Genomic DNA, 19215 nt, shown 5'->3' with positions numbered 1-19215 from the left:
GCACGCGCGCCGCGGGGTGGGGGCGGGGCCTGGGCCGCACGGGTCCGGCCTCTCCCTGGGCCCGCGTGCCCCGCAAAATGGCGCACGCGTGCCGGGGGCTGCGGATCCTGCCCTGGGCTCGGTCTGGCGAGGACACGGTTAGTGACTGAACTGCAGCCATGTCACTTCCAGCCTGTGGCGTGACCGCCCTTCGCCTGGCTGGGACGTGCTGACAGGCTTCACGTCAGGTTCGTGCCTGCACGATTTGCAGGATAATGTAGGCTTGAGCCCTGGGTATCCTTTACCGACTCTGTAAGACGCTGTTTTTCTTGTTCCCGACGCTTTGAAGAGGAGTAATCTGGGGACCAGCCTGGCAGGCATCACTTGGACAAAATCGTTGTTGCACCTTTTGGTGTCTCTTGCCTGAAGTAAGGACTTTGGGTTCAGGTCTGATTTGTGACCAGATTCAACAGCACCTTGCAGGCCACTTCGGATGTGTAGGCACAATTACAAGGATATTTGTCTTGAACACTGTTTTACTTTAATGAGTTTTCCTCATCGCTGTAGTTTGAACGAAGTATAAGTACGCTTCTTTGAATGTCTCAAATGGAAATTTCTCAAATCCTCTGGCAGTACACATACTTATCTTTGCTTTTTTTAGAAGTTATCTTCATTTATTGGGCAGAGCACTTTCAGTCTCAGCTGGTCTTTCCCACCTGCATTAAAAAAACAACAGTTCTTTGTTGAAAGCAAGTGAAGATTGGATTTACTGTCACATGAGAGAGAAAGATAGCTGCTTCTGCTTTTTAGAGAACAAGTACAGATTGTGAAGCCTTCGCTGTTGTGTTACTTTGTTCATGGAATTAAGTCGGAGGTTCACTAAAAGACTTTTGTATCAGTTGGGGAAGTTAATCACAATTTATGTGAACAAATGAAATAGTGTGTTTCTGTCTCTCTCTCTTAGTAGGGCAGTTTTTTCTGTCTTGTATACATCTTCATGCATTTGAAACAGTGGACATGAAATTACAGTTGCAGTTTATTTTAATTAATTTAAAGTATCTGAGATATTAACACCTAGATTTCTGCATCTGTATCATTTTACGGACCCAAGTCTTATTCGGGAAGAGCTCCCACTGCCATCAGAGGAGAGCTGTGGCTGAAGAAGGAAGGAATGTGAAAATTGCCCCCCTCTGCTAGGGAGCTTGATATATTTGGGTCTCCCTTCTTGGTAGGGTCTGTTACGGAAATGCAAGTAACAAATAATCTGTCTTTCACTTTTAATGAAGGATTGACAAGTTATTTTTATTAGGGTGTGTTTCTTTTTGTGTACAAATTTGGTGCACAGCAAGACACTATTTCATCTGGTTTCAGTTGTTTTTACAGAGTATTTTTTTTCTTCTTTTCTCGAGGTCTGTTTTACAGTTTTAGAGCTTACTATATGATTTTTGCCATGACCTTTGCATTATTTTTAGGAAAATGTGTATATCCATTAGGAAAGCATTAGAGTTTTCCTAACTGCCTAAAAATGTTATTTCATAAATTACTATAGTATGTAAGCCAGAAAATTGTTCAATTACTGGATTAACAAGATACTGCAAAAGAGATGTTTGCCGCATCTACAGTTATCACACTTTCAAGATACTTCGGTATCTGATCTCCCCGCTGGTTCAGAATGGGCCTTTTTTCCACAAATTAAAATGATATGACTATTTGGGTTGATTTATTGTATTGAAAATGTAGAACCCAGCCATTTCTGATAGTGCCCATATCAAAAATCATAATTTAGTACATTTTGAGGATGTTGCTTGAAAGAAAATGCATTTAGTGTTGTTCATCTGCTTGTGACATTTCTGCATTGAACAGGAAAATGTTATTTCCTGTCCCTAGATACTTTTATTTCCTTTGTGTCTACAATAAAAGGGGAAAAATTCTGTAACATTTGATCAGTGCTTTTTTAGGCCAACAAAAACTTCTGATCCTCCACTTTGTCAGTCTTGGATACATGTTGTTGCCCAAAAGAGACGCTCTTATTATTTTTAATCACAGGACGGATAATCTATGAAGTGCCTGTCATGTCTGCCAATAAATCATGCAAGTCAGTGTAAATTAGTGAACTGTTACTGGCATAACTATATATTTTAGTAGGTGAAGTTGTGTATATTAGTAGGCGAAGTTGTGTTTAGTAGGTTAAGTTGTTACTCTTGGAAAATCAAGAGTAACAAGTATAGAGCAATTTATCTGTGTATTTGAATTAAGTCCTTTTTCTTTTGTGCGAATGTCTGGGGGGGGGGGAGTTAAGCTTATTTTTAAACTGTCTGCTTAATTGAATTTTAAGTGGTGAATTCTTTTAAAAGGAAAGTTTTACTCCTTTTTAAAGAACTAAATTCTAGAAAATCTCATGGGATTGCATGTTTTGGCTAAGCGTGATTTTTCTGGTGATTTAGCAGGTAGCTTAGTAGGATCAGGAAACCCTCCAGACTGCTCATTTGTAGTTCAGTGCCTGGAAATGTTTTTCATTGTTGTCAGTAATCATAGGCAGCTACTTTACTGAAGGTGAAAATCATATAGGCCATAGATTATGTTTTAATTTTACAGTTAGGAACTGGCTTCATGTATTGTCATAAATATGGTTGATTAGAAGTTGTTAGTATTTCAGAAAGCAAAGTTGAATTTACTCCAGCCTTACTATCATGACTTCCGTTTCTGGTTGAAACAGTTTTGTGTTTTTTAAATCAGTTGCTTGAAGCTTTTCCTTGCACGGTGGCTTAGAAGCAGTATGGCTATGGCACTTTATATAGTAGTACTAGCTCTTTGAGAACATGGAAGTTGCTAAACACTATCTGTTTTTTCTGTTATAAATTGTCTTAAATGCATGAGAAACTGCAGCCTTCATTTATCACTCTGAAATCTGAAATTTTTGTGGACAGGGTGGAGGGGTTAGCTTTAATTTGAAGTACTATTTTACAAAGAGGCCTTTCTTCCTCATTGATTCTTCAGTTCTTATACAGATTTTAAGTAAATATGCCTCAAAACAGTTATGCTCCAAATACCAGGGTAGCAAATTGTTCACAGTAATGCTTAAGTGGTTTGCTGCAGCCAGTTGAAATTAATGTTTTAGTAAATTATATTGTGAAGAGAAAAAAAAGTGTATTGTGGTACAAGATTAAAGAATGTAATAGTATTATACTTTAATTTTAATTAGTGACAATCACATTTGTTTCCCCCCCCTTGCCCCTCCTTTACTGTAGTCGTGACATGGAGAATAAAGAAACCCTCAGGGGGTTGCAGAAAATGGATGACCGCCCAGAAGAGCGCATGATCAGGGAGAAACTCAAGGCAACTTGCATGCCAGCTTGGAAGCATGAATGGCTGGAAAAGAGAAGTAGGAGAGGCCCTGTGGTAAGTTATGTCCATGAAGAATCATAATCACTTAACTAATTTCTGCTTGTAATGTGCAGTTATTGAAAGTGAGGACATGGGCAAATAACTCTTAGTGCTTGAAACCCTAATACTGTAATTATCATCACTAATCCCTCACTTGCCTCTCTGAATTAATTGAAGACTTATTCCTAACTTTAAAACTGGCAGGTTTGTAATATGTTTGGTGCTTAGAAGGTCAAATAGTTCAACAGACAACTGTTTTGCATAAAACTATTATTGTGACAACACTGCCCTCTAATGTTGACATCTGAAATCTCTACATCTATTGGCTAAAGTTTAAAACTCTTTTTTCTCTTCCTTTCCTCAGTCAAAAGACCACCAAAATATTACAAAACAGAATCCTAAGATTTGTTGTAAATTAACCTTTTTCCATATCTGTTTTGTACCTGTACTGGAAAGAAACATGATAAACTTCATGCTTAAAAAAAAAAAAAGTAGAAAGAACATTATCGTATGCTCCCTGCTCTCTTCTGGGGCTTGTGGCATCCTAATTCAAACATTTAAAAAAGGAAAAAAAACACCTTGGGTGTTATGTCTCCTCATATAGCCTTGAAGTATGGAAGTATTCAAGAAAAAACAAACCATCACAGGCTTAGAAGAATCAGAAACTGCGTGCGTGCGTGCGCGCTGCTTCACATAACGCATCCACTTGCCTTTATCTCTACTGGATTTAGGATGTGAGCATGTTTTTGTACTTGGTCCTTTTTGCTAATATTGGAATAAACTATAAGAATAACTTCAAGAAGTACATTGGAAGTCTGTTTAATTAGGTTTTTCCAACAAACAGGAGAGGTAGAGTTCACAGAGTGCAGTGTAATTCTTGTCAGCCATTGACATTTACTTCTAGTATCTTATGAACTAAAGAGGCTAAAAGGATGCTCTCTTTGGAACTTAGAAGAACTTGAGTTGAAGGTGTTACTTGTCATAGCTGAACCCAAGCACTTGTGTGCTTACTTGAACATAAAACTGGACTAGTAAAAATAAGTTGCATTTATCTGTCATTTGACTCTTAAGGGAAAGAACACATCCTGAACAATCCATGATTAAAAGGAAAATCCCACTGCTCCCTAATGAGAGCTCTAACTGTTCTTTATGATACTGGTAAAGCATTAAGTACTAATAATATCATTGAGGACTACCCAAGAGTTCCCATGTCAAGGGATTCTGTCAAGTAGTTACTTGGATAATCTATAGGTGTTATATAATTATGTTTTTAAAACAGACTTCATTAGGACATGTTATGAACAATTTTCTGTGGGGCAAAAGGTGTTGGGGTTTACTGCACATCAGCTGCTTGACAGTGACTGCCCTCATGCGCATCTTTTACCCTGTTGCAGGTAAATGTCAACTTTATCATACCCCTTCTTTTACTGAGGGTAAAAGTTACTGTGGCTTAGCTTCAAATTAACTCAGTGTAAGGACTTGTCTATTGCACTTACTGGAGAGTAGCTGATGCATAGTAAGCTTCTCCTCCCCTTCTGCCCTTCCTTTTTGTCCTCTGGTAAATTATTGATATGCCCATACCCTTTGTATATTATTTGCTTACATATTTAGAAGGTGGTCGTTTTAGATGCTATAAACCATGTGGTTTATTTCTTCTAAGGTGGTAAAACCAATCCCAGTGAAAGGAGACTGCCCTGAAACCAGCAAACTATTGCTAGAACCGCAAGCTGAAGGGCAAAGTACTGCTTCTTCACCCACCCAGAAAGGGAGGCGAAGCCCTTCTCCTAGTAGCTCCTCATCATCATCATCTAGAACTGTTAAATCTGAATCACCGGGTGTCAGAAGGAAAAGGGTCTCTCCAGTGCCTGTAAGCTGATTTACTGTTTGGTAATGATGGTTTGGGCTTTATTTTGGAAAGCCATTATATCTGGGAGAGGGGGAATAGTGTTGTCCATATATCAGAATTGGGCATGTAGAAATAGCTTTTGTTGACTAGTTTGAAAGAAAGATGAGTGTTTTGAAGAGATTTCCCCTTTACTTGGGATACCGTGCATATTTTGTTATCTTGTATAGGTATTATTGTTGTACATATTAGGAAAGTAAATGTGCAGTTTGAAATTCCATGCTTGAATTAGTTTTCTAGTTTTTAGAACGCACAACCCTGAATCAAGCTGTTAAATAACTGAATCGTTGTGGTGGGTGTTACATTGTAGTACTGCTATAAGAAGTGGTCCAAGTTTTTTCTTAATGTTTGAGTAAATGTTCAGTATTGGGAAGACTTAGAGATACAAGTATCTAGGTAGTGTGATGTGCAAAGAAGCTGGAGTTTGCTTTCTTCAATGTCTTTATTAGAGTCAGTTATTAACAGAGAGCTACTGGTACTGGGCTACAATTCCTGTAAGGGCTCACTGGGGAGGGGGGAAATGGGCATGAAGAGGAGCAGCAAACATGGCAGTTGCCCCTGCCTCTCGCTGCTTATTGGCTGAGAAGGTTGTCTGTTTTGCGGCCCCAGCCCTTCTGCCAATCACCGGTGAGAGCCAAGGCTGTGAGACAAATAGGTGTCTTGGCCAATCGAAAGGCATGGGCTGGACCCACCATGATAAGCCCACGAAAGTGGTGGCCGGCCCCACAATCTGCCTGCAAAATCGGCTGCCTGCCTCCTTGATTTGGGTAGGTCCCTATTTATACAAGACATACTTTACCATTGGCTTCCCGGTAAAGGAGAAATGAATCTTCACAGGCCTTCAACATCTGTCACCATTCAGAAAGACATCAGAACTTAAAGCTAAGCTGAAAAGGCCTAGAGCAGGGGTGTCTTAACTCACCTACACCCCAGGCCTGATACAGACCAGGGGGTGGCAGCAGCAGCAGGAAAAGTGGCATCGACGAGCTGTTCAGGTTAATGCAACTGTTGCTCACCCGTTGCCACTGATATGCACCCCCGGCAGGGCTCTACCCTGCCCCTGCTTGCTTCAGCCCCTCTAGGAGCCCTTTAGGCTGCATGTTGGACACCCCTGCTCTAGGCCTTTCCATCTTATTGTACAATATTATCTACTCTTTTTATTATTGTGGCTTCCTGAAGCAGTCCCCTAGGTTTTGGCTAAGTTTTTCAAAAGTTAGAGTTTAGCCTCTTAAATAGGTGAAAAGTCTGGAAGTCGAGCCACTTATTTAGGAGTCTAAACTAGGAGCCACAAGCTTAGCTTGTGGATCCACAAGCATTAAGGGAGAATATAAATTAACATTAATTTTCAGTTGCATGATTTCTATCAATGTATGTAGAAACTTAAAATAAGCTCACATGTAAATTGTCTATACATCCCTTCATTTGTTTTACATTAGAACATTGCTTATATTCTGAAAATGAAAACTTCACTAAATAGGGAACTGAAATCTGCCCACTCCAAAGAACTGAGGCTCACAACAGATCTGGAAGTAGTCTACACTAAAATACTGATTCCAGCTAGCTTTTGTAGTGTGGTGCCGGAGAGCAAGATAATTTGCTGTGTTGGGACACAAAGCCATTTAGATGCAGTACCACATAAATGCAGCTCTTTATGGTTGAGAAAGTAGCCTGTACCGAACTAGCTCAAGTAACTACACTTCATTCGCTTGTGTTGGCATATGCCAGTACCATGCAGTTATCCAAGCTGGCTTAACTTCTTCCCAAGACCATTTTTCTAAAACCAGGTGAAACTCAAGTCTACTTTCACATCAACAATCAAAAACTTTAAGAAAAATAATAACAAGCCACTGGATTTTTCCTTCCTCTGGCAGTATTTTGATAACAATTTTATATAAGCATTTCTTAGTAAAGAAAGAACTTTTGTTGCAGTTTCAGAGCGGGCGAATAACACCACCTCGAAGAGCCCCATCTCCTGATGGCTTCTCACCGTATAGCCCTGAGGAAACAAATCGTCGTGTTAACAAAGTTATGCGAGCCAGACTGTACCTGTTGCAGCAGATAGGACCCAACTCTTTCTTAATTGGAGGAGACAGCCCAGATAATAAATATAGAGTATTTATTGGGCCTCAGGTAGGAATTGTCCACAAAGCCTGCGATTTTTTTTTTTTTTTTTTTTTTAAAGAAGCATTTGAAATTTTTGCAGAACAAGGTTGGATGAAGTTTCAGGATTCACAGTTCTAAGCGTTATATTTAAGTACTGTAGCATTTAAAATGGGGGTGTCCAACCTTTTTGAATGTGGGGCCAGATCATGCACTTTTTATCACCCAGTGGGCCAGCAAGCCATATTCAAACACCCTCTGTCCTGGACGAGAGAGACCCTGCCTGTGTAGCCCTACTGCACCTGCCTGTTACTGCAGGGTTCGTGGTAGCTGCTGGTGGGCAGGAGCAGGAGGGATCCATTCTGCATCCAGCCAGCTACTGCCCCAGAGACTGAAGGGGAAAAATAAATAGCTCCACATCTCCATCCCCTGAGCAGTGCAGCCTCACCTGCCTGAGGGGGGCTGGAGCAAGGCAGCCACTGCACTGCAGCCCCTCACCCACCTGCCCGCATGGTCCTACTCACCGTGGTGCCCAGCCACCTGCACACGCAGCCCCGATGGCCTCAGCGCTGCAAGCCCAGAGCGCGGGGTCTGGCAGACACTGGCTCCTGCCACCTCACCCCACAGAGGTCATGCCAGGACCCCGCCTGCCAAGCCTCCCCGTGCTGGCTTCCCATGTGCTACTGGGGACAGGAGGAGGCTGGCCAGGTCAGCACCAGCCAGCAGAAGCAGCAGCAGAGCCATGTGCTGCTGGGAACTGACTGGTGCAGGCAGGGGGTGGAAATGCAGCTGAGCCCCTGCTGCTCTGGCCGGGCTCATCCCATCCCAAGCGGCACATAGCTCTGCCACCGCTTTTGCTGGCCGGTGCAGACCCGGCCGGCCGCCTCTCATCCCCGGCAGCTTGTGGGAAGCTGGCTTCAGCCACATGCTGCTCCAGATGGGAGAGACCTGCCCAAGTCGGCACCAGCCAGCAGAGGCGGTGGCGGAGCCATGTGCCGCTCAGGACTGACTGGTGCAGGTAGGGGGAAAGTGCATCTGAGCCCCTGCTGCTCCAGCTGGGCTCGTCTTGTCCCAAGAAGCACATGGCTACTCCTCTTCCCACACGCACTGCGTTGGCAACGTAAAGCTGATGCGGTGCATGTGGGAACCTTGTCCCTTCCCCAGCCCTTCAGCAACCATTAGGAAGTTGTTGAGGGGCTGGGGGAGGGACAAGGGGTGGGAATGAAAGTAAGCAGTGTTTACTTCCATTTCCCATTGCAGCCCCGCAGGCCTCAGAAAATGCCTTGGTGGGCCGCATTTTGGACAAGCCTGATTTAAAAGGTACTGGGTGTGTTTACATGTTTATTAATGTGCCTTGAATATGGTGCATTAAGTTTAGTGCCTGTAATAACAGATACTAACTTAATACTGTAATAGGCGCTACTGTGCATTAGTGCAAATGAACACTTTTTTGGTGACGCTTAATGTTCATTGGACTAAGTCTACTGCACATGAGGATGATTTTTGCTAGCTGCACTAATGCGCAGTAAAATTAGTCCAATGGACATTAAGCGTCTAATGTGCATATGTGATTATCAAAGTTTGTATTTTGCCAAATATATTGCAAACATATGACTGGAGCAAGCGCTTCTCTTTTAAAGTTACTTAAATTCATTGAGGAATCATTACCAATGAACAGATTTAGTTTACTGAAATCCCTGTTTGTGCTACTTCAGTGTATGTGATGTTTAATAATTTGGCTGAAATTTTTTGTTACACTCACTTCCCACTACAATGAGCATTTTTAATCTCTTGTGTCTATGGAACACTATACACAAGTTGTTAGGTTTTTTTTTCTTGGCATTTATTTAACAGTCATACGTGAAAGCTCTTTAAATGGTCTCATGGTAACATTAATACTCATTGAGTTCTCTTCACAGACCTTTCTAATACTGGTCTTGATTTTCTTTTGGAAACAACTGGACTTTGGTGCCCTTAGAACTGTGTACCAAAGTCTGGCTAAACATTCTTTCATTGCTGTTCTACTCCTGATGTATAATGCCCATATGTCTAGCTTCTTTTCATCTGAAGAGTAACAGTAGCCTCTGAGAGAAGAAAAAATATGATGGAAAATACCATTATTATTTGCTTTTTCACACACGTACACATATGCATTATATTATAAATAAAATCCGTGTGTGTTGGTGAATAATAGGAATCCAAGTCACATTTCAGAAATTTTATTCTTTTTTGTAAAAAATATTTCTTTTACCTGGGCCTGTGGCCATATGAAAATCCATATAATTTCAAACTAGATATTAGCAGTGTCTGGGTAAACTATCAGGCAGTTTATACGCCTAAATGAAGAAGAGAAATACGTAAGGATTAAGTCAGAGTAGAGCCCTAAACCTACTATATGTTTCTTTGTAGACCTGTAGTTGTGGGCGTGGAACATTTTGTATTCATCTGCTGTTTGTCATGCTTCGAGTGTTCCAGCTTGAACCGTCAGATCCAATGCTGTGGAGAAAGACATTAAAGAATTTTGAGGTAATGTATTTTTCATGTATTCCTCCAATGGCAAATTGGGATACGTTTCAAATAATGGTATTTTCAGGGCAAGATTGTAATAGTGCCATAATTTTTTTCTGAATTCTGAAAAAACAAATACAAGATGTTAATTTAGCAGGTTACTGTGTACTAACTTCAAAAATTATGTAAATAGTAGACACATTTTCTGCAGTTAGAAAGGAGCAGCTGAAAGTAGCAATAGAGAGCTTAAGTTAAATGAATACAGCATAATCTTTCATTTCCACCTAAATTGATACTGCATCAACATCTACTGTGCATCATTTATCTGTTGTCTGAGGACTAAGTTGTTTATTAAACAGACAGGGATTTTCCAGACAATTTTTATGCTACTAAATAAACAGTAAATAAAATCAATAGACCGTTTTATTATAAATTAGTATAATCCTTTAAAGCCATCTTATTGAGGCTTTTTCTGAAATCCCTGCTCCTACTACAATTTAATGATAATGTATTATAAACATGTAGGTGAATAGTTTGTTTGTTTTTTAGTAATGTTTAAACTTCAGAAAGTTCACTTCGTAATGCGAGATACTCATAGCATAAATGCTATTACTGTCTTTTCCTAATGTTAGGTTGAGAGTTTGTTCCAGAAGTATCACAGTAGGCGTAGCTCAAGGATCAAAGCTCCATCTCGTAACACCATCCAGAAGTTTGTCTCACGCATGTCAAATTCTCATACATTGTCATCATCTAGTACTTCCACATCTAGTTCAGAAAACAGGTTAGTACTTTTCTCAAGGCTTTAAAAGTTTTTTGGGTTTTTTTTCTTTACATGGTTTTACTTTGGTCTGAAGGTTTAGGTACCCCTACAATTTATTTCTTTGTTTAAGGCTGCTTCCATTTCAAGCCATATTAAATTTTTACATATATGCAGCCAATCAAGATTCCAGCATGTATCACAATCATCTTGGTACCAATGTGGGCATAATCTGTGTACAACACTCAATTAGATATTATTATTTGTGCCTGTTGTGTTTCCTTAGAGTTTTTTTAATTATTATTCGGTTTCAGCTGTTTTCAGACTGGTATAGATTTTAACTGTGGAAACTCATGTGATGCACGTGTGAATATATGTATGCATGTTGTATATGAACAAAGTAGATATTTGATCTCACTTTTTTCCTGCACAAGTACTTTTGAAAGTGAGCTGAATTTTTAGGGAGCAACACTGATGTGCCTCTGGGAATATGCTGAAAAGCGTTGAGTGATGAAAGCTACTTTGTATGACACTACAGGAGAACCAATGCTTTTTATGTTGAACTGTGTGAGAAATGGAGTTGATGATGGCAACAATGAAATGACCAATTGGAAAGACTTACCACAGTTCTTTTCAGCATCTACATGAATGACTGGCTAATCTGTGCTGACAATCTGTGTATTGCTATAAGGATTTTCCTTAGAGTGAAGCTTTATTAACATTTACACTGCCTGGACTTTTAGTTTGTTATACTACGGACTGACTAACCACCAAACCAGCTAAAACGCAAGCACATTTTTTTTTTTTTCCACTTCTGGAACCTTGAGTCCATTTGACAACTCAGCCTCATCTAGAATGGGATACCATTTGCCCATTGCTGGAAGCCTGTCTACCTTGAAATGATGGACTTCAATCTCTCCTTCAAGATGCATATGGAGAAGACAGGAGGCAAAGTTAGCACCTAGAAAACTATATTTGGGAACCTTGCATTTTCAGATTGGGAAGCCACTTGGCAATATGGCAAGCTGTTGCACTTGTATTTTGTTATTCAGTGACCCAAATATGCATGTCTGTTATGGGAAAGATTGGCTCATACAAAAAAGCTGGACTCTGTTGCTGAATGTCAGCTGCCTGTGTATTAAAGAATGTCTGAGACCAACAAATGTGAACAAAACCTGTATGTGAATGCCAGAATGACTCCACTGAACACTTAGAATCGTTAGTGTCTTGCAGGATTGGCAATGTGGTACACACAACCTGATACAGTCAAGTGTCAGAATATGCACTGATGTTGCCAAATGTTTCCTCACAGTCTTTGGACCATGAATTGACACTTCAGGAGACAAGTGTGGAAGTGGGGCTACTCTTAATGACTTAGACACGTCACTATGGTGAAACTGCAAATCTCAAAACATCTGATGCTCCTGGAGGAACTATGCACTATTGAAAACCTAACCAGAACTACCAGCTGGGCCATATTATGTGCCTAATACTGGAAAAAACTATCATTTTGATGATAAGAAGGAAAACATTTTTTAAAACCCTATCGTTTGTCCCAGAAGGGTTTAAAAGTATGTAGGCACATACAATTTATCACGCAAATGTACTGTTATTTTTGGTATATTTATAAAATTATTAAAGAGCAATATATCAACCATTTTCAAAATATATTGGTCAATGTAATTCAGTCCAGTAATACATTCTCTGTAGAATCTATAGGTATTGGTTTAAAATCAAAGTAATAGTTCATTGAGAGCAAATAAAATGAACATCCACGTACAATGTAGCTGATCAGATTTGGTTGTTTTGAATCTGACTGGTAATCTTGATTGTATTGTATCATCCTCCTTTGCAACAGCATTTGCACCTATCTATGCAAAATATATGGTAGATGCATTCATTTTACATTTGCTCTTAGAATTTTACACTTGTTCATTTAAATAATATACAGCACTTGCCATGGGGGTCTAAAGGAAACTTGTAAACAGACATTCAGATAGAGGTGTGGCAAAGAAGAAACTTCCAAGATTGAATGCTGAATGTAATAAAGTTGATTTATTTCAGCCAGAATTTGTAAGCTACAAGGTGCATTAAATTAAGCATCCAAATCTATGAGTATATTTAGATGTCTTGTCTGACTTTTCAAAATGCCCAAGTACTTTACAGCTCTTGTTCTTAACACAAGTTACTGAGTGCTCAGCACTTCTGAAAATCAGGCCACTGAGTAGGCTTCCAAATCTCAGCCTTTAATATTTTAATAAAATTCATGTCATATTTACAAATCAAGGCAACCTAAAATTGTTGGTATTTATGTATTCAACCTAAAGGTCGTTTGGATCAAGCTACATACATTTTCTTTAAACTCACTTATATCTGTCTTTTTCAGTATGAAGGATGAAGAAGAACAGATGTGCCCCATTTGTTTGCTAGGCATGCTGGATGAAGAAAGTCTGACAGTGTGTGAAGATGGCTGTAGAAACAAGTTACATCACCATTGCATGTCTATCTGTATGTCATTGTTTTATATATATTCATTACTGATGGCCCAAAATACAGAAATGGTTTTGAAATAGAGCAGGTTAATTGCATCCCAGCAAATGGGTGAGAAGAAAAAGGCAGGCATCGAAGCTAAACAATTTTATTTTAAACTTGTAGAGACCTGAAAAAAGAATGCCAGGCTCTGTTTTATTGTGATGCTTGTGTAGAGCACTTCAGTGAAATCCTATCACATTAGTTGGTATTAATAAGAAAATCTGGTTACTGTAAATAAAGCATGTTGCCCCAGGAGACAGAGTACAATGAAAGTATGGAGGGAGCAGATTTCTAAGGAAGCATCTTCTGTAATGTGGTTAAATAGTACTTAGATACTAAATCATGTGCATGTTTGGAAGAAAATATTAAATTACCATATCTTAACAAGAGCTCTAGACAGAAAGTGTATGTATGTAGAATCCCATTATTTAAATGTTATTGTGTGCAATACAATACATTTTACAAAAACATCTTTTTAATTCAAAGAGCTAGGTAAGTTACATTTTAGGGAAAGTGTTGCTTAAACTAAAATATTGTTAAGCAAGTGAGATCTGGTATGGAATCAGAAATTAATAGTTCCTGAAATTATTAGTAATAGAATATGGTTTGTCACCAAGTCATAAATTGTACTTGGTAACCTGATGCCCTTGAGTTTATCAGTATTGATCATACTTAAAATCTAAGTCTGGGCTTTTACTACCCAAGTTAAAAGATCCAGACCTGTTAGCTCAAAGTCAGCAGTAGATACTTAAACTTCTGGGCTCTAGACTCATTAAAATAGATAAGAATATGCTGTTTGACCCTGGGGTATACAACATGCAGCTATTCCTCCCTTAATGTCATATTTACATTCTTGAAAAATGTAACTAAGCGAAGCGATGTTAAGCGAATCCAATTACGTTACAGTAGTTACCTACTAGCAGTCGGCAGCCAAATAACATTCTAACTGAACATTGTACAACTTTAAATGAATATGTTCTCTTGTAGATCAGCAGTGGCTTTTAACCAGTATAATCAGCCTTCCATATATCAGGCCGGGGGGGGGGGGTTGTTTATATCTTAATACACTGTTTTGCGTGTAAAAGTATAAATATATATTCAGTATTGGGATTAAAAGAAATCTACACATCAAAAGAATAAAACAAAAAGGCATGCATTGTATGACCTAGCTACGCTGAGTAATAAAAGAATTCAGAACTACATTTATACTTGTGGTGGAAAGGATATATTTTAATTTGAAATAAAATGTTAAAATACTGACTTTTTAATAACCAGATATTGGTCTTTCCTTCATATGTTTGCCATATACTTTAGACACCATGTTGTTTTGCTTTCAGGGGCAGAAGAATGTCGACAAAACAGGGAGCCACTTATATGCCCCCTTTGCAGATCTAAATGGAGATCACATGATTTCTATAGGTAAGTATTTAATGGCCATAGTGAATCTTCCATTTAAAGGCATTTAGTTAAGTGTACAGAACTTCTATGTTTAATGTGTTCTTCCACAGTAAGTGTTTGCTGTTTGTTTGCAGTCATGAATTGCCAAGCCCTGGGGATTCTCCTTCTGTCCTCCGTGTGGTTCAGGAGCAAACTCAGCAGCAGCCTACAGCTGGATCACAAAGGAGAACACAGGATAGCAGTTTTAATCTTACTCACTATGGGGTTCAGCAGATCCCTTCAGTCTATAAAGATTTAGCTGAGCCGTGGATTCAGGTAATGTTAGTTTGTCATCTTGATATATTTTCCTATCTTTTCGCTACTCGGAGCCACTTGTGCTTGGACTTATTCCATTTTCAGGGGACCCAACTCTATATTTCTTTGTGAATTGACAAGAGGAAGATGCTTTGCATATTATTGCTTGTGCTAATTCTCTAGTGCATACTCACCACTAGAACTTCGCTCTCCTTCTCAAGCCTATTTTGTTCATGTAGTTTCATCTCTCTTGGAAAAAAAGAAAATAATATGAGAAATTACCTGGTAATGCCCACCAGCATCCATGACAATTATTTCTTTTGACTATGTCTGAAAAGGATTATATCCTCATATGGTACTGAAGTTACTAAATAAACCACTCGGTAATACAGAGAAAATTAACGATGAGAATCTTACAAAATAGTCATTGTAATCTTCTCTCACACGCACAAGTTTTGTACCTGGTGCAATCCTAAAGCATCTTATGGAGAGAGTTTTCTGAACCATATGGTTAATAAGTTCAATTTTCATTAAAAATATTTCTTAGTTTTGTTTTCAGTGTTTAAGTTTGGAAAATCTCAAAAGCTCTGCTTCATTGTCATATACAAGAAAGTGTTACATCCAAAAGCACAGTGAACATTAATAGATACCCTTTTTCATAGCAGATGCTGCATAGCTAAGTGCTGAAGGGTTAGGTGGCCAGTCTGCTCTTCTCTCTAAAGATGGAATTAGTTTATCATGGAAAGCTGTCTGGGGAACTTGCACTGCCACTGTCATTGCTGCACCTGTTTTCTGCAGAAAGGATTGTCATGCTGAATGCTACATAGAAGGAAACAGTTATTGAAATTACTAGCATTCTTCCTTCACTACCTATTGTAGCAGTTAGTAAATGGTTTCAGATTATGCTATAGTTTCAAAAAACAGTTGGGGCAGAAATCAGTACAGTAAAATCTGTTATCTGGCATGAGTTGGAGAATGCCAACTGCCTGTTGTGTAAAAATTCAGGATAGCTAAAAATACTGGGAGGGAGGGTGAGGCAGGGCTTGCATGTGGTGGCAGCGCAGAGTGGTGGATAGTGGTAGTGTGGGGTGGTTGCACTTGGTGGCGTGGGGTGGTGCATAGCGGCATGGTGCTGGTTAATAGAGTATTCTGGCTAGTAGAATGCAGGATAACTGGGATTTTACTGTATTTTTTTTTAAATAAGTGAAATCTTTTGAAAAGCCAGTGCAGTAATACATATATTGTATTTTGCCTTATCTTTATAAAAGGTTATTGTATTTTTAAAAGTATGCAGTACAGCTGGTATTTGTTCTTAGAAACCATTTAAGACAAGATTTTTAACTTGAAATGTTATTTCTTGAAATACTTAAATACTTGAGCTCGTAATATTGTGACCTGGCACCACATCAAATGGAGTGTGTTTACTATTACTAGGTATTTGGAATGGAGTTAGTTGGCTGCTTGTTTTCTCGAAACTGGAATATACGAGAAATGGCACTTAGACGTCTTTCCCATGATGTTAGTGGTGCTCTGTTACTGGCTAATGGTGAAAGCACTGGAAATTCTGGAAGCAATGGGAACAACACAAGTGCTGGAGCTCTGGGAGCAGCTAGTGGGTCATCTCAGACCACTATCTCAGGAGATGTTGTAGTGGAATCCTGCTGCAGTGTGCTGTCTATGGTCTGTGCTGACCCTGTCTACAAAGTGTATGTTGCTGCTTTAGTAAGTAACTCTTTACTTTACCATATTTTGGCATTTTTGTGAAGTTGCTTGGCCACCTAGTTTTTCAGAGTTACTAAGCACGCTTAACCCCTACCCACGTCTATGCAAACTGTTGATTCCCAGCACAACTGAAAGGCCCATTTAGTGATCAAGCACTTTCTTAAAAGGAACTGAGCAAACACCTCAGCAAATATAAATTGGCATAGTTTGACTAACTTTACTAACTGAGAAACTGTCCAAATAATCTCAGATGTTAGGCAAAATGATTGGACCTATTAGTGCTGCTGATATTAACGATATTGGTAGAACAAGAATCAAACACGTCATATGGAATGCAAGATTGAGTCATTTTAATACTAATGAAGTAGGTTGAAAGGTTGCATACTTTAAAATATTAATGATGCATGCATGTGCACTCTGTTTTATGTATTTAAACCTATTTATAATGTTTTCCTTAAGAGATTTGAGTGCAGTTGACCTGATTTAATACCTCTCTCCTTCCCTTCTCTTAGAAAACATTAAGAGCCATGCTGGTATATACTCCTTGTTATACTTTGGCAGAGAGGACAAAACTACAGCGACTTCTCAAACCAGTTGTAGAGACCATATTAGTTAAATGTGCAGATGCCAACAGGTATGGGCTTTGATTCATTCCAGACTCATTTAAGGTCTTTATTGACAACTCAGTCTTTTAAAACTTCAATCAGTACAACATCATGGGCAAGCAAAGAGCTCTCAAACTCTTGGTTGCAGGAGGGGTTGATCATGGCTAAACAGGCCATAGAATATTTTGTTTTAGGCCATTGAAGTTTTGTTCAAATGCTCATTTAGTGGTGAGAGAGCACCGTAGATATAATTATTTTAGAATTGTTCCATGATATTTTTTTTTTTACTAAAGTACTTGGCTACTGAGGGGCTAATGCTCAACTTTCTTACTGTCTTTATATGGCCTACCTTTTACTCACTTTTTGTCACAAATGTACATTTTTGTCAGTCTCCTCTTTTGCTGTCTTTTCCCATACCTCCAGTTATTTAGTGGCTAATACTTGGAACTTCCACTGAGATTCTTTACCAGTCTGGTTCTTAATATTCTTGCAGTAGTGTCACTAAATTATTGTCCTCTGCTCACTTCTTTGGTGTCATGCATTATTCCTTAGAATAATTAGACTCAGCATCAAACTAATTCTAGATTGTGACCTCTGGAGTATGATGGACTATTTTGCCTGTTTATATAGCCTATAACAGGGTAGGACCATGCTCCTTGACTGGGGCCTTCCATCCCTGTCATAGAAAATAATGAGTAACTAAAGGTTTCACAGGTTCAGTTATCTATCTGCTTGCATAGTAGAAATTAAAAGTACCAGAATATCAAGTGGTTGGTATTTAAATACAAAGGTTATTTGCATAAAATATTGGACATATCTGTTTTTCTGATGTTGTTAATATGTCATGCTGATGATTACATGTTAATTATCAGATGTATTTTAGAAAGGGTGTCTTTTTTTGGTAGCCCAGTAAGAGATGATGCATTGTTCCCCTAAATGTGAAGGGATAATACCAGCTGATCTGTGCTTTACATTGTTCCATAAAAAGTATTATTGGGCTTCTGGAATGTTAATTTTGGAACAGTGCTATTTACAGCAACAGTATTTTACAACTGTTGCTCTTCTTGGAAGTCTTAGTACAGTAACCTAACTTGTATGCAGATTGATTTGTGGTGATTGTAGGTGAACAATGCCAGAAGTTATTCTTAAGGTAAAAGTTGTGTAAAATCAACAAGGATGATGTATGTGTATTAAAAAAAAAAAAGTCTGTCAATTAATTGCAATTAATGCGTCAAATGTTCATGTTAATTTTTGTTTTTACATGTTAATCACACATGTGGTTTTGGAGCCTGCGCCTGGACTCTGCTTCACTACTGTCACCACTGCCTCCGAGCCACCCCACAAGGCAGTGGTGGCAGTGCAGAGGACTGCAGGGCAGCCTGGGTACAGGCTCCGGGTGGCTGCAGTAGTGGGAAAGGGACACACACAAACACAGACATGCAGCTGCAGGCAGCCAGGAACACAGCCTGGTGGCATGTAGAGCAGCTTCCAGCAGTTAAGTCTGTGGAGGGGAAGGAACATTGGAGGGGGGTGGGGAGGGTTGCAGTTCAAGGCCCCCACAGAGTGGAGGGCAGAGGCAGGGGCTGGGGTAAATGGGGCCCTGGGACCAGGGCAGATTGTGGGACAGAGCCATGGCTCATCCAGGGTCTGGGAGGTCCCACTCCCACTGCTGCGTGCACCCCTGGGGGAAGCATGGGGGTTATGTGCTCCCTGGATTTGTGCATGGGGCAGAAGCGGGCTGCCACCGCGTGCTGAGGCTCTCTGCCCTGCTGCTTTGCCCTGGGAGCCGCGCGCTGCCTGTGCCGCATCCCCTGATTGCCTGGCGGCGGGAGGCACCTCATGAGTCACATGGCTCTCAGGGCAATGGCAGTGGAGCACAGAACCCCAGCCTGAAGCAGCAGCCTGCCTATGTCCCATGCACAAATCCAGGGGGCATGTTCCCCCTATGCCTCCCCCAAAGTACACACAGTAGCGGGAGTGACACCCCCCTGAACGAGCCGTGACTCCATCCCATGACCTGCCTCTGCCTCATT

The 19215-nt window shown here is 39.8% G+C and overlaps 1 protein-coding gene across 6 annotated transcripts in view; it reads left to right on the top strand.

Annotated features, from left to right (window-relative positions):
* Positions 1-55: 55 nt before the first annotated feature.
* The window catches only part of MAP3K1 (mitogen-activated protein kinase kinase kinase 1), a 48514-nt gene continuing 29354 nt past the window's right edge, over positions 56-19215 (top strand). The window contains exons 1-11 of one of the 6 annotated variants that reach the window (XM_019517839.1): positions 56-137; positions 3228-3378; positions 5024-5230; positions 7196-7396; positions 9776-9892; positions 10507-10655; positions 13018-13139; positions 14501-14582; positions 14696-14876; positions 16290-16577; positions 17090-17211. In XM_019517839.1, coding sequence (XP_019373384.1) covers positions 3235-3378; positions 5024-5230; positions 7196-7396; positions 9776-9892; positions 10507-10655; positions 13018-13139; positions 14501-14582; positions 14696-14876; positions 16290-16577; positions 17090-17211 — 1613 coding nt within the window. In that variant the 5' untranslated portion in view covers positions 56-137; positions 3228-3234. The other 5 variants (XM_019517837.1, XM_019517838.1, XR_002097421.1 and 2 more) reach the window with 5 other exon arrangements.

The sequence above is a fragment of the Gavialis gangeticus genome, unplaced genomic scaffold, assembly GCF_001723915.1.
Source record: "Gavialis gangeticus isolate Ggan-Ray unplaced genomic scaffold, GavGan_comp1, whole genome shotgun sequence".
Taxonomy (NCBI): domain Eukaryota; kingdom Metazoa; phylum Chordata; order Crocodylia; family Gavialidae; genus Gavialis; species Gavialis gangeticus.
This window is presented reverse-complemented; position numbering and strand designations above follow the sequence as displayed.